We start from the raw sequence: 15,250 nt of genomic DNA on the forward strand, positions 1-15,250 counted from the left end.
TTGTGAGAATAGCTTTTAATTTAAAACAATTGAAGCAATAAATCATCCATCTCTCTTTCCATCACAGGCAAATACTCTCCCAAAACATTTGATATAGTTTAACAACAACTGTGACTAGTGCAAAATAAAATAAATACAAACTCTTTCAGGAGCCAACATCAAAACCTGCTGGACAGGTAGGCACAGGAACAGACTCAGCCTCTGCTAAGGCTGAGACAAGCGGCACATTGAGAGTGGCAGGATTTGTGCAGTGTTTCAACACACTCAGCTTTGAACAGACTCAACAATACCTGGGGAGGGGAAACCACAAGAGAATTTTGCCTACAATGAAACGAATATGCCCAACACCCTCATGTGGCTAATATCTTTGGCATCTAGAAGATGCTAGCAAAGGTGCAAAGGTAGCAGCTCCCAGGCAAAGCTGAAGACAGGCAGTTTGGGCTCATTTGCTTTTGTCTTTTAACTGGAATCATACATATATACTGGTTTTTCCACAGAAAAAAAAAAAACTGCTTTCTAGCAGATGTTCTGTGCCTCATAGTGCTCCTGACTCCAGCAAAAATATTTGTGTTGTTTCTGTTTATTTAGATGCTTTGCAGAATTGCCTTTCCTATTTACGGATTTCACTGCCTACCCCACACCATGTAAGTCTTGAGTGGGGCTGTCCAATAGAAGTATAACGTTACCCAGATATCTAATTTTAAATTCTTTAGGGGATACATTTTTTTTTAAAGATAAAAATGCGTGAAAAGAATTTTAATAATATATATTACATTGTTAATAATTTACCTAATACATCAAAAATAGTGTCATTTCAGCATATTATCAATATGAAATACTTTAAATTCCTTTTTGGTACCAAGCTTTCAAAATCTGATGTGTATTTTACGTATACAGCACAGTCTCAATTTGAACAAGCCAAACTTTGAGTAGTCATCGTCACATATGGCTGTTGAGTGCCACATTGAATAGCACAGGTCTACAGAATCTTATGCAAACTCTTTTAGAGTGATTTACGGAGTGGAAAATCTCTGTGACACTGTGCTGGTGATCTCAGACACCAACTCAAGAGTTCAGAACCTTGTTGCATAGCCTAGGATTTTTTTTAAATCTGAAGTAAGGATATTATCACACTTTATCTAATCCCATCCCCTGCTCCTGCCCCTGACCCCTGCCATCTCTCCACAGAATGCCTGTACTGATGTGATTTAGCAACAGCGATGCCTACAAGATGACAAAGACGGCCTTTCTGTGGGAGACAATTATGTCAGCACTTATTTGGGGATCATAGCTCTAACTGAATGAGAATTTTATTTCCCATCCTCTTCTAGAATTTTAAAATATTCTATAAAGGTGACAGATTTAGTTGAAGGCAGTTCTGAGGCTTTTCTAGGAGGACATTTTAAATGGATTTTTGTTTTGTTTTTGAGGGGGATGGAGCCAAAGTACCTCATGGACTGGAAAGTTGTTTGTTTCAAGAGTAGAAAAAAGTGGGGCCGGATGCGGCAGCTCATGCGTGTAATCCCAGCACTTTGGGAGGCTGAGGCTGGTTGAGGTCAAGAGTTCAAGACCAGCCTGGCCAACATGGCAAAACCCTGTCTCTACTAAAAGTAGAAAAATTAGCCAGGCTTAGTGGCATGCACCAGTAATCCCGGCTACTTGGGAAGCTGAGGCAGGAGAATCACTTGAACATGGGAGGCGGAGGTTGCAGTGAGCTGAGATTGCACCACTGCACTCCAGCCTGGGCAACAGAGCGAGACTCTGTCTCAAAAAAAAAAAAAAGTGGGATGACTACCCAAAAAAGTATAGATAACTGTAGTAGGAATACAGAGGGGTGTCAGGGGCACTAAGAATAACACAGGTCCTCAACTGGGAAGTATAAGCTGTAACAATGCAAAAATACAACATCCAAACCTCTAAGTGATCCCTCATATTTCACATGTCAGACTCTAGTGGTAACCACAGGAAAATAAAAATAAAATGTTAGGGCAAGAGAGGACTTCTGAGCTAATCTAGCCTAACCCACTTGTTTCAAATGAAAAGGCCCAGAGAGGTACAGTGATTCAGTCCCACCTCACTTAGAGTGGAGTCAGGATACAGACCCAGGTGCTCTCACTATGAATTGCAGGTAAGGCTCTGGTTCAGGTAAAGGGAATAAATGACTCAGGGAGCAAGAGGCTCAAGCTATCCCCATTGGATTTCCTATGGCCCAAAGTAACCACTGGGAAATGTTAGGCACATTCTCTTGTAGGTAGGAGAAAGCAGCCTAGTCAATTCCAAAATACTGAAGCAACGTTGATGTAAAGGGTCACTAACACATGATTCTTCCAAAGTCTTTCCTGCATACTTTTTTTTTTCTTTACACGAAAATCCCAATCTGAACCAAACTGGATTTCTGATTGGTTATATGGGAATTTAGATCAACTGGCAAAATAAAAACTTTGATACATTACCTTTTCCAAAGACACATTCATTGGAATTCTACACAAATGGACATCAAAAGATATTTACAGAAAGAAAGTGCTGTCTTTCACACAGACACCCATATACAGTGAGAATTTCACAATTAGACCACCATGCCTCACATAGAAGACTCCTAACAGACTGATAATGAGTTGACACAATCCAAACGTTATTCCACTTTTCAGTCACAAACAATTGTGTCTACACAAGTGTAAAATTAAGCAGTACATTCCAGACTTTTATAGGGGAACCTGCCTTGTATATATTGAGATACACATATAAATACGTTTTTAAGCAAGTAAGAAACCCATTATTTACTCCAGTTTTTCCCAGCTCTCAATCTGAAGTAAAGAATAGCACATATACAAAACTTTGCCTTGTAGAAATAGCCCTTTGTGTTGTGAGGCAGAAGAAAAGGCAGCCATAGCAGAATTTCTTACAATATGTCTAGGCATCAAAAGGGCTAGTTAATGAAATCAAACAATTTATAGCCTATAGTCTTAAATATTGATTTTACACCACTGATTTTTCAAAGTTTTATTACAAAATTTTTATTTTATTCAAAATACACACACTGTCCTTATCCACATTTCAATCCAAACCCCTCAGTCACCCCGAATTCCAAAAAACAGGTCTTTGCTTTATAACATCACTGAAAACAAGCCATTTTTGATGTGGGTTTGGAGTTATTATTCTATGACACTCACTCTGCCCTAAGGGGACTGGATTTTGTAAGGCTGCTTAGTGTGGGGATGTCCACGGGAGTCAGTGACTCTCATAACAGAGTAGGACTGCTTTAGGAAATCCAAGTCAACATTAGGAGGTGACACCAGTGGGCACACTTTAGTAGAAAAGTACTGCACCGTGAGCTCCCTCCTTCTGCCAATCTCATTTGTTCCCAAACTGAGGAAAACATCAGAGGAGAAAAGGCAGTCTACTATGACCCACCACGGCACACCACATTCTACTCATTGAAGGTTCACTGTAACCAATCTCACTGTATCCTCAAAGCATGATTGGAAAGAAGGGCAGGTGTCATCATACCATTGTTCAGATGAGGACAGTGAGGCACAAGAAGGATGAAGGACTTGCCCAAGGTCCACAGCCAACTAGGAGCAGCACTCAGGTCTCCAGGCCATGGGCCTCAGACACCATGTCCCTCGCTCACATGGCACCAAAGGATCACCTATGAGACAGGGCCCCCCAACATACCCAGAATCCTGATTGCTCACAACTCACTACATCCTAATCCAATGTCTGTGCTTTATTTCACCTGGTTGCTCTGTTTATTTTCCTACAGTTTCTAAAAAGACTCTTTCAACCAAACAAATATATGTTAAACAGACAGCAATAAATCCTTTTTCATTTAACCAAATAATCTGAAACAGCAACTCCAGAGACTCTAGAATTTGATACAGACCAGTAGGAAAATTATAGAAATTACAGAATGCTATCATTCCACTTTTCATCACATTGGAAACTCTAATCTAATCCCAGGTTGCAACTAAAATGCCGAAATAACCAAAATGAAAAGGATAGTCTATATAAAATTTCTTTGCATCTAAAATCCTTAGAGTGTCCAAGATCACACTGTCGGTCACATCAGATAAGCAGTAAAGACAAGTCAGAAGGTGATAAACCAAAAAAGGGCAGAGATGAGACTATGGCCCCAGAAAAACAAGGAAATGGAGGCAGATAAAGAGCTCAGAGATGGGAAAATTACAGACAAATTTGGGGCACGTGAGATGACTCCAAAGAGTTATCATGTGAGATGGTAAAAAGAGATTAGCTATTTTAGCTAAAAATAAACACCATACCTTTTGGGGAAAGGGCTGCTGAGAAACAGAGAATTTACCTACCTTTGATAAAGTACAATATTATGCTGCTGTGGGCATCTAGCATTACATCAGCAAATGTCCCAAACCCAGGTGAATTCTTGACAGCACTTAAAGGTATAACTCAGCCCTTTTTTTCACTCCTTAAAATCTAAGTGGGGAACTAATCTTCTCGAAGGCTCCTGAGTCATAGTTTTGTGAAAATATTTACTTGCTTTTTTCAGATATGCTTAATACCAACTGTTCAGCCTTTAAAAACAAACTTGTCACAGATTTTCTAGTGGACTCCCTTTTCTAGTAAGTCTCACACTCTCAGTCACTCTCACACACATTCACACAATCATATTATGAATTTTGATATGACTTAAATTAAAAATATCTTTCATTGCAGAGGCTCTATTATGGACAGAGCATAATATCTACATGGATACATCAGAAACTATTGTATGTCATGAAAAAAATATGTCACAAATAAAGCCCCATCCAATTGCTGATTTTCTATATGAAACACAAGTGGGCTTTTCATTTGCTGTGGGTAAGGCCACACCACTGGCCACATTATTTGGTTTCTCCGGAGGCCACTACCACTGATCCCCAAAGCAAAATAGAGGGCTGGGGGCACATCTCCATTTCTGATGTGCTGATGGCAGATCCTCCACCAGCAATATGAATACTTTTTTGTTTTTAAATATCATCCTCTTTTTGAACATTTATAAAAACTATCTACAATATAATAGTGTATCATCACTAATAGAAATTTCTTCCCAGTTCTATTTCAGAAGGTGTCAACTGATCGTGCTCTTTAAACAAACTATAAATACCACATGTATTCCTTCATGTCTGGTTGTTTCAACTTCTTCTTTTTTTTTTTTTTTTTTTTTTTTTGGCAAATTAAAAAGGCATATGGTTTCTTCTTGCCAACTTTTATATTTGAGGTTTAGCTTGGTATCCTGTGGTAAAAGTACATGTAGCCCAGGTCTTTAGGGGGCCTTTCTGAGGCACAAACTTTGTGGTCATTGTAAATCACCCATCTGAAACAAGACAGAAGCATTTGATGGATTTAAGTCAGTTCCAGGAAATTTTACAGAGAGAAGTTACTAAACCATATGGCACACAATACTTAACCATGATGTTTTAAGATACTATACTCAAGTTCGTTGTATAAAAAGGAACAGAATGCTGGTAGGGAATCACAACTGCTTTTTTTTTTGTAAGAGACCTCATTCTGTTCCCCAGGCTGTACGGTAGCACAATCTGAAGCTTCGAACTCCTGGGCTCAAGGGATCCTCTTGCTTCAGCCTCTGGAGTAGCTAGGAACACAGGCACATGCCATTATACCCAGCTACAACTGCTTTTTGATTCTTAAGCTCAATCAAAAAGTAGTTACTAAAATGTATTTGGAGCCTCCAAACATTTTAACCTTTGATCCCATAACTCCCTTTATAGAAATCCATACATAGCCTGAGAAATTGAGTCAAAGAATTATGTACAACAATGCTTATTTCAGTCTTAGGTATAAAACTAGCTTAAAACCAGAATTTTAAAAAAATCCACGCAGTGAACTATTATAGAACTATTAAAATTTATTCAAAGAATATTTGGCAAAGTGAGAAAATAATCATGATATAATATGAAATGGGAAAACAGGTAAAAAAATCATATGTACTCTGCACATATTTTAAGCTTTTAGTTAAGTTGTAAATACATGTGCATATTTATATGTAGTATGTGTGCATATAGACATATATACACTTTCTTCCAATGAGCCAATAAAACAAAGAAAAATATATCAAAGTGTAGACAATGGTTATTGTTAGATTTCCAGAGTACATATTCTTTGTATATTTTTATATTTATAAATTATTTACAATGAATTTTATTGCTTTAAAAATTATAATTAAGCTATTTTTCTTTTAAAAAGAATTTTTACTTTATTTTCTTTGACTTCATTCCATAAAGTGTTTTTAAAAGAGCTATTGTGTTTGTAATAAAAAGAATTCACTACAAAGATTAAATCCCAACCGGGCGCGGTGGCTCACAACTGTAATCTCAGCACTTTGGGAGACCAAGGCGGGTGGATCACCTGAGGTCAGGAGTTTGAGACCAGCCTGACCAACATGGCGAAACCCCATCTCTACTAAAAATACAAAACTAGCCGGACATGATGGCGCACGCCTGTAATCCCAGCTACTTGGGAGGCTGAGGCAGGAGAACCGCTTGAATTTGGGAGGTGCAGGTTGTAATGAGCTGAGATTGCACCATTGCACTCCAGCCTGGGCAACAAGAGTGAAACTCCATCTCAAAAAAAAAGATAAATTGCTGTGCTCAACTATTTTATCAATCAAGTTAAGAAGACAAAACTAAAAGACACACCACAAAAGAACACAATGGAGTCCAGGTGGGAAACGGCCAGTCCTGCAGTGGGAGCCATGGAGCAAGAGGCCACACTCAGGCATTTCTCCAGCGTCCACATGGCCTGAGCACTGCCCTCAAGCAGAAGTGCCAACCCACAGGCCACTCAGTACGGAGCTGCAGGAAGGGCACCAGTGGGGCCTGTAGGGATCCAGCCCAGGGAGAAGGTTCTGAGGAAAGCAGCAGTCTTTCATTCCACAACTGTCTCATTCCCGGTTCACCATACACTTAACAATTCTATTTAAGAAGGCTAAGAAGCCAACTGCAAGGTTGTAGTAAGGCAATGCACTGAAGGTTTAGAGCTGCCAGATAAAACACAGGTTACCCAGTTACATCTGAGTATCAGGCAAGCAATAATCAATTTCAGTATAAGCATGCCCCATATAATATTTGGGACCTAGAATACTTGAAATTTATTTATATTAAAAAATATTCATTATTTATCTGAAATTCAAATTTAATAGGGCATCCTGGTTTTTCTTGTCTTGTTTCATTTTATTGGCTAAATATGGCAATCCTAGGGAGGTTCCAATTACAGCATACATTTTGCTGCAGGATGCATCTTTATTTTGGGAAGTCACTTTGGTATGATAGTTGAAAGTGGCTTTGAATACCAGCTCTGACACAGCTACTTACTAGCTAAGGTCAAGCTATTCAGCCTCCCTGAGTCTCAGTGTCTTGATGTGTAAAAGGGCATTAACAGTGTACCCTTTACAAGACCAACGTGAGAACCAAATGAGATAACATACAATGTACCTAGGAGAGTGCCTGGCATCTAGTAGGTACTCAATAAATCATAGCTATCATTTACCTTCTAAAAATGACTCACCTTCCTTCCTTTTTGATATGGCAAATGTAATGACCACTCATTGTCGATGTTCCCATGTGACTGATGAATGCAAATAGCTCATATGCTGTGAAAGAGGAAACAACTCAGTTACAAGGCAGCATTTCCAGAATGAAGAGCACTTCTGGTTAGAATTTAAAACCAACAATAGTATAACCCAGCAACTGTTTAGATTTGAAAGACAAGGTCTATTTATCTTGCTATGTTGACAACTCACACATACTCAGAGTGACACTAAATTCAACCTGCAAATTTGTGATCACAAAAATAGGACATAAATTATCCAAGCACAGCTGATGTTAAATTCAAATGTGGAAAGCGATTTTTAAAAATCCCACAACCCAGTCTGGTGGCAAGCTTATGGGTGGATCTAAAAGGGTAGTCCTGGCTCTATTGCTTCCAAATAGCATGAGGGCGGACAAGTTGTTTCCTCTTTCTAAGCCTGCTTCTTTATGGGGATTAAAAAAAAGTCCACCCACTTTGCAAGGTTGTATAAAACTTAAATGAGCAAGTCAGACTAAAATATCACACAAATGTCAAAATTATGAGGAAGAGAGCAGATAGCTGTTATCATTTATAGAAGAGGATAATGCTTTGTGCAGGATTTTTCACTTGCTCATGATTATAACTTATGTGGGACCAAACTTCAGGCTTCATGCTTTCTGAACAAGGAGATATATGGCCTCTGAGACAGTGAGACCAATGTTTATTCTCTAACAAGTACCTCCTGCATCAGGCCCAGTACTCTATGATATCCATGTTGAATCCATTTTAGTTCATGTTGCCAAAGTGGCTTCCATGAACAAGTACCAGTCCACTCAGCAAACTGTTACAGACTACAATGAGACAGTATGGAAACTGAGAGTGTACATTTACAAGACTTTAGAGTAATTGAGAGTAAAATGCATGTCCACTGAATTTAACAAGCAAAAAAAAAAAATGGGCTTGCATATTGATTTTGCTAGTGCTCCACTTTTACTACATTTTCCAAAAAAAGTATTGGTTCTGGACAGAGCTTTTCTCCTACTCCTCTGTCTCTCATTCTTTCTCTCTTGCTTTTCACTTAGGCTCATTCAACTTACTCAGTTGTCAATCCCCAGTCCTCATCTTACTCACTCTTCAGCAGCATCACATACTGTTGATCACCTCCTCTGTTCTCAAATACTTGCCTCAAGGACATGACTCTCTTGGTTGTCCAGCTGCCTTGCTGCCTTACTGCTTCCCTTCATCTCCCGGACCTTTGAATTTTGGTGATCTGGGGTTCAAACCTTCTTCTTCCCCCCTCTACCCAGACTCTCTTTCTCTCTCTTTCTCTCTCACTCTCTCCGGCTGATGTCATGTAGTCATACGGCAGTAAATGATATTGTTTTCTTAATTTCATTTCTGGAATGTTCATTGTTAGTGTATAGAAATAGAATTGAATTTTGTATATTGATCTTGTTTCCTGCAACCTTGGTGAACTCATTTGTTAGTTCTAATTGTTTTGTAGTCGATTCCTGTGGACTTTCTATATATAAGATCACGTCATCTGCAAATAGAGACAGTTTTACTTCTTTCTTGATAATCCAGATAACTTTTACTTCTTTTTCTTGCCTAATTGCAATGGCTAGAACCTCCTGTACAATGTTAAACAGAAGTGTCAAGAGGGGCATCCTTATCTTCTTCCTAATCTTAGGAGGAAAACATTCAGTCTTTCACATTAAGTATAAGGTGAACTGTGGGGTTTTTGTAGATACGTTTTATCAGGCTGAGAAAGATCACTTCCATTCCTAGTTTGCTGATCATTCTCCCCTCAGCCTTATCTATCTCAGTCAATGGCAATTCCATTCTTCCAGTAACTCAGGACAAAATCTTGCCTTCTCTCTCACACTCTTTATCAGCAAGACGAAATCCAATCCATCAGTAAATCCTGTATCCAGAATCCAAATGCTTCATACAATCTCCACTTGTAACCCCCATCCAAGTCACCATCATATCTTGTCTGAATTATTACAATGGCCTCTTAATTGGACTCCCTGCTTCCTCCCTTTCCCCCACCAACTATTCTCACCATAGTTGCCAGAGTGGTTTTCTTTTTCTTTCTTTCTTTCTTTCTTTCTTTCTTTCTTTCTTTCTTTCTTTCTTTCTTTCTTTCTTTCTTTCTTTCTTTCTTTTCTTTCTTTCTTTCTCTTTCTTTCTTTCTCTTTTCTTTCTTTCTTTCTTTCTCTGTCTCTCTGTTTCTTTCTTTCTTTCTTTCTTTCTTTCTTTCTTTCTTTCTTTCTTTCTTTCTTTCTTTCTTTCTTTTCTTTCTTTCTTTCTTTCTTTTCTTTCTTTCCTTCTTTCCTCCTTTCTTTCTTTTCTTTTCTTTCTTTCTTTCCTTCCTTCCTTCTTTCTTTCTCTTTCTTTCTTTCTCTTTTCTTTCTTTCTTTCTTTCTTTCTTTCTTTCTTTCTTTCTTTCTTTCTTTCTCTGTCTCTCTGTGTCTCTCTTTCTTTCTTTCTTCCTTTCTTTTTTCTTTTTTTTTTTCAAACCTTTATGTCAAGGGCTGACTTTCAATAGATTGCAGAGAGGGAGCTGCTCTGCTACGTAGAAAACCCCAACCCAGAAGCAGGTCGTCTACCAATGGTTTAGCACCAGGTTCCCCGTGAACGTGCGAGGGGGCGGCTGCCTTTCTGGCTGCACTCTGTTGTTCTCTTTTTCTGTTGTTGTTGTTTGACATGGAGTCTCACTCTGTCACCCAGTCTGGAGTGCAGTGGCACGATCTTGGCTCACTGCAACCTCTGCCTCCTGGCTTCAAGCAATTCTCCTACCTCAGCCTCCCAAGTGGGATTACAGGCACGTGCCACCATGTCCGGCTAATTTTTTTGTATTTTCAGTAGAAACAGGGTTTCACCATGTTAGCCAGGATGGTCTCGGTCTCCTGACCTCATGATCTGCCCATCTTGGCCTCCCAGAGTGCTGGAATTGCAGGCATGAGCCACCACGCCAGGCCCATTAGTCTTTTTTTTTTAATGGAAGTCAAATTGTGGTCATTACTCTGCCCCCAACACTCTCCAGTGGCTCCCTGTATCTCTGAGTAAAATCTCAACTCTTGCAGAGGCCTTTGAAATCCCCTTACCTCCTCCCCTCATCCCCCTTATTCTGCTCCAGCTACCTTGGCCTCCTAGCTGCTCCTCAAAGATGCTTGGCAAGACCTGTCCTTCAAGCTTTAAACCTTCAAACCTTTATACCTACTGTTCTTTCTTTCTGAAACTCTCTTTTTTCAGATGTCATGTGACTCACTCGTCACTTCATTGAGATCTCAGGTCCAAATGTCACCTCATCAGAGAGGCCTTCCTGAACCTTCCTTATAAATAGTAACCCTCCTTCCACCCCCGCCCTCACTCCTGTTGCTCCTGTTTCCCTTATCCTGCTTTCCTGTCCATACTGCAGAAAGTAACACCTACCATGTTGCATTCTTTTTTTTTTTTTTTTTTTGAGACGGAGTTTCGCCCTTGTTACCCAGGCTGGAATGCAATGGCGTGATCTTGGCTCACTGCAACCTCTGCCTCCCGGAATCAAGCGATTCTCCTGCCCTAACCTCCCAAGTAGCTGGGACTACAGGCACGTACCACTATGCCCAGCTAATTTTTTTGTATTTTTAGTAGAGATGGGGTTTCGTCACATTGGCCAGGCTGGTCTCAAATGCCTGACCTCAGGTAATCCACCCACTTTGGCCTCCCAAAATGCTGGGATTACAGGTGTGAGCCACCATGCCCAGCTGCTATGTCACATTCTTACTTGTGCATGTATTTCTTGTCTATCACCTTTTACCCCAGGCTAGAATAGGCTCCATAAGGACAGGGAGTTTGTTTTGTTTACTGAAATATTCCAGGCACAGAGAACAGTGCTTTGCACACTGTAGGTACTCAATAAGTATCTGTTAAATGTATAAATAAATGAGTGAATGAAGGAATGACTCCTTTCACTTCATTTCCTCACTTGTTTTTATATCTTCTTATAGAGTATATATTTTTGTAAACCTCTTACCAAAGCATAAATTGGGGTATAAACTGGTGAAATAATTATTTAATCAGAAATGAATCAGAGAAGATTGCCTTTCCCATAATTAACTGAATTTCTGTTGCTAGCTATCACATCAACTGGAAAAAAAAAGAAAAGAAAAGAATCCCAGGTCTGAAATCAGAAACCAGGCAAAAACAGTTGAAAATGATAATCATTTTGCCTGGTATTTATTTTTTGAAACAGTGATCCAGGCACCTTACCCTTGTCTGCCCTCCAGTTCTGTCTCCCACACTAAGAACCCACCTTTACCTCCCTGTGTAAGCAAGAAAGGGAGTGAACTGAGATCCTTGTGTTTCTTGGCCCCTGTTGGCTTTTTAAGCCCTTTTGGAATAATTCTATATCATATTCCTAATCTTCAATTTAAGAGATAGAGTGCTGCTCTCCCAAAAATGTGGCTGCTCTCTAAGAATTTTCATGAAATGAAGAGAGGATACAGGCCAGGCATGGTGGCAAACGCCTGTAATCTCAGCACTTTGGGAGGCCAAGATGGGTGGACTGCTTGTGCTCAGGAGTTTGAGACCAGCCTGGGGAACAGGGCAAAACCCCGTCTCTACAAATACAAAAAAAATTAGCCAGGCATGGTGGTGTGCACCCGTAGTCGCAGCTACTCTGGAGACAGAGGTGGGAGAATTGCTTGAGCCCAGGGAGTCGAAGCTGCAGTGAGCCCAGATCGCACCACTGTACTCCAGCCTGGGCGATAGAGTGAGACCCTGTCTCAAAAAAAAAAGAGAGGATACAATACCCCAATCAAGGCTTTTCCCCACAAGGATGTCCTGCAAAACAATGGCTTCAGCAATTCAACAGAGTGTTTACTGAGCACTTCCCACCATAAGACAGGGTCACATCAATGAAACACAGCACAGATACCAACACAGCCAATGGGTTGAACAAACAGACACAGAGAAAGGACAAATCCATACACCCCAAGATATCCAAACATGTCACTAAGCCCCGCCAAAAGCATTTTCCTCTCTTTGTTTAAAAACAACTCATGTACATACTCAGAACCACAAAACTAAAATTTAAAAGGTTAGCATAAATCTTAGTCCTATTATTTAAATTAATCACGTTTATCAATATAAGCAACTGCTCCATGCATTATTCATGACCTCCCGCTGAAAACGACAACAAAAGAGCATCTGTCTCAACACATTTGCAAAAACTAAACAGGTAATAAATCTCAATTTATATTTGTCTCCAAAGAGAAAATCCAGGTGAATTCACCAGAGAGAGAAACAACTGTTGATTCTACTCTAAGTTCCTAGAGATGTCCTCCCAAAAAAAACAAAAAACCAGCACTCTAAAACACACTCCAAAAAACACACACTAAGAAATATTTAAGTTTTTCTGTTCAAAGTCAAAATTTTGAAATGCTTATCTCGTCTCAAGCTGCCTTTTCTATTTACTTAAAAAGGAATTTCTAACATTTCAAAAATGTTGACTTTCAACAGAAAAACCTTCAAAGTACCTGGAAGAATTAGACAAAATTGACAAAACCACTATGTCTCACATCTAGTGGACAGTGTCCCTCCAAATGGGCAGAATTAAACTGTGCCTGAAACTAACATTCCTCCTCCCCACAAAACTTGTCCTTTTTGAACTCCAGGAAAATCTCCCCAACCTTGCTAATAAGAAGATTTTTAAATATCAAATGTTGCCACTAACATTCCTACCCAACCTAACAGCAGTTGTACTCTTTGATTTTGTTATTTGAGAAAGGACTGTTTTAAAAAAGTTTATGAAACTTGGAAGGTAAAAGAGGTAGGCAGCATACCCTTTCAATGTCATATAGAGGAAAGGTCACCCAAAGATTATCTAGGGGAGGGATTGGCAAGTGACCCATTAGCCAAATCTGGCCCACAGAAAAATGTTGCTGGTCCCTGATCTAGGGGGATGAATTTAGTTCATCTCACTATTTACTACTTGATATAGTTTGGATGTTTGTCCCCCTCAAATCTCATGTTGAAATACTACCCCCAGTGTTGGAGGTGGGACCTGGTAGGAGGTATTCACGGGGGTAGATCCCTCATGAATATCTTGGTGCCCTCCCGTGGTAATGAGTGAGTTCTCAGTCTATTAGTTCATGGGAGAGGAGGTTGTTTAAAAAAACAGCATGACACCCCTTCTTTCTCGCTTGTTCTCTCTCACCATGTGACACGCCTGCTCCTCCTTTGCCTTCCGCTGACTGAAAGCTTCCTAAGGCCTCTTCAGAAGCAGATCCAGCACTGTGCTTCTTGTATACTCTGAAGAGCTGTGAGCCAAATAAACCTCTTTGTTTTTTATATAAATTACCCAGTCTCAGGTATTCTCTTACAGCAAAGACCATAAAACTACTAATACACTACTGATTAAAGATCTCATACTTAGTGGTGTTACTTTCTAACTTGCAGATTTTTATCTAGTAAAGACACAAAAAAATTCTGTCCAGTAGAACACATATCCTCAAGGATGTACAGATTTATAAATTGGGGTATAAACTGGTAAAATAATTATTTCAAGGATTTATGGTCCTGAAAGACACTGACTAATTTTAAATCTAACCTGGCAATCTCATCCTAACATTTCTTTTTTAAATTGTCTGTAAATATCCCAGCTTCACAAATGTTTTTAAACCAGTAATAACATCTGACTGATTCTCTCATTAATTAATGAGTTTTTTTAAAATCTGTGATATGTGTTCATTTTACACTTACCTGAAAGTCATGATCTTGCCTTTTGGAAAGTTATGCTTTAAGAAGTGTAATGACCAAAAGCAACTCTGGATTCAGAAGTGTCTTTAAATGAATTTATTTTTATAAGCCATTATAACATCTAAAATATTTACAAAGCAGCAGTATCTCATCAGGGCATGATGCATTATTTAGTCTACAGAGAGTGCTCAGAACACAGAGACACCAAAAGACTCCCTAAAACAACTATCAAGACCCCAGAGGCACTGCAGTCTTCTGGTGAGATAAACTGGGTTCTCATCCAATGCTCTTTACTTGATTAATTTGTGTCACTGCATGTCTCTAACTCCCTCTGTACAGAGCAGGGGAAATAAAATTGCCAACTTACTAACATTTGCCTCATACACACCCAATATCTGGGTATTTATCTGGGATATGCTTTTTCCCACAAGGTATTCATGAAGCAACCACTCCCATGACCCAAATACCTCCCACCAGGTCCCACCTCCAACACTGGGGTTTGCATATCAACATGAGATTTGGAGGGGACAAACATCCAAACTACATTAAGCGTAATATACAAGTTCAGTCTTCAACAGCTTGATTTCCCTTTTCCTCTTGCCTGCTCTGAGAAAAAAACAATGTGGAAGGGAGGAATATTTGGAACTTTCAGAAACTTCTAAATTCTCGAAAAGAGAAGACAAACCTAGGTAAATCAGTAATATTGGAAGGCAGCTGATAGCAGCAAAATTGTAAAGGGTCTACAAATTGCTTCCCCCAACCCTAGCCAGCTCAAAATTACCAATCTCTCTATTACAATGCCTAATGCTCCAAAAGGCAAACACTTCCTCCCAAGTCTAATAGTTCTCAATCATTTATACTTCACTGTAAATTAGTTTACTCAAGAGTGGCTGCCTCTTAACTTTCAATAGCACCGCGGAAAAAATTAGGAACTGCAACAAGAGCTAAGTGGCAGGAGAAT

At 39.5% G+C, this 15,250-nt stretch overlaps 1 protein-coding gene across 2 annotated transcripts in view; it reads right to left on the reverse strand.

The window, feature by feature from the left end:
* Positions 1-15,250, reverse strand: part of USP13 (ubiquitin specific peptidase 13 (isopeptidase T-3)) — a 134,211-nt gene continuing 118,961 nt past the window's right edge. For both annotated transcript variants that reach the window (XM_011956716.1, XM_011956717.1), the window contains exons 20-21: positions 7,540-7,624; positions 1-5,329 (exon numbers count right to left, since the gene is read on the reverse strand). In XM_011956716.1, coding sequence (XP_011812106.1) covers positions 5,236-5,329; positions 7,540-7,624 — 179 coding nt within the window. In that variant the 3' untranslated portion in view covers positions 1-5,235. The remainder of the gene's footprint in view (positions 5,330-7,539; positions 7,625-15,250) is intronic.

The sequence above is a fragment of the Colobus angolensis genome, unplaced genomic scaffold (genome assembly GCF_000951035.1).
Source record: "Colobus angolensis palliatus isolate OR3802 unplaced genomic scaffold, Cang.pa_1.0 Scaffold422, whole genome shotgun sequence".
Lineage (NCBI taxonomy): Eukaryota > Metazoa > Chordata > Mammalia > Primates > Cercopithecidae > Colobus > Colobus angolensis.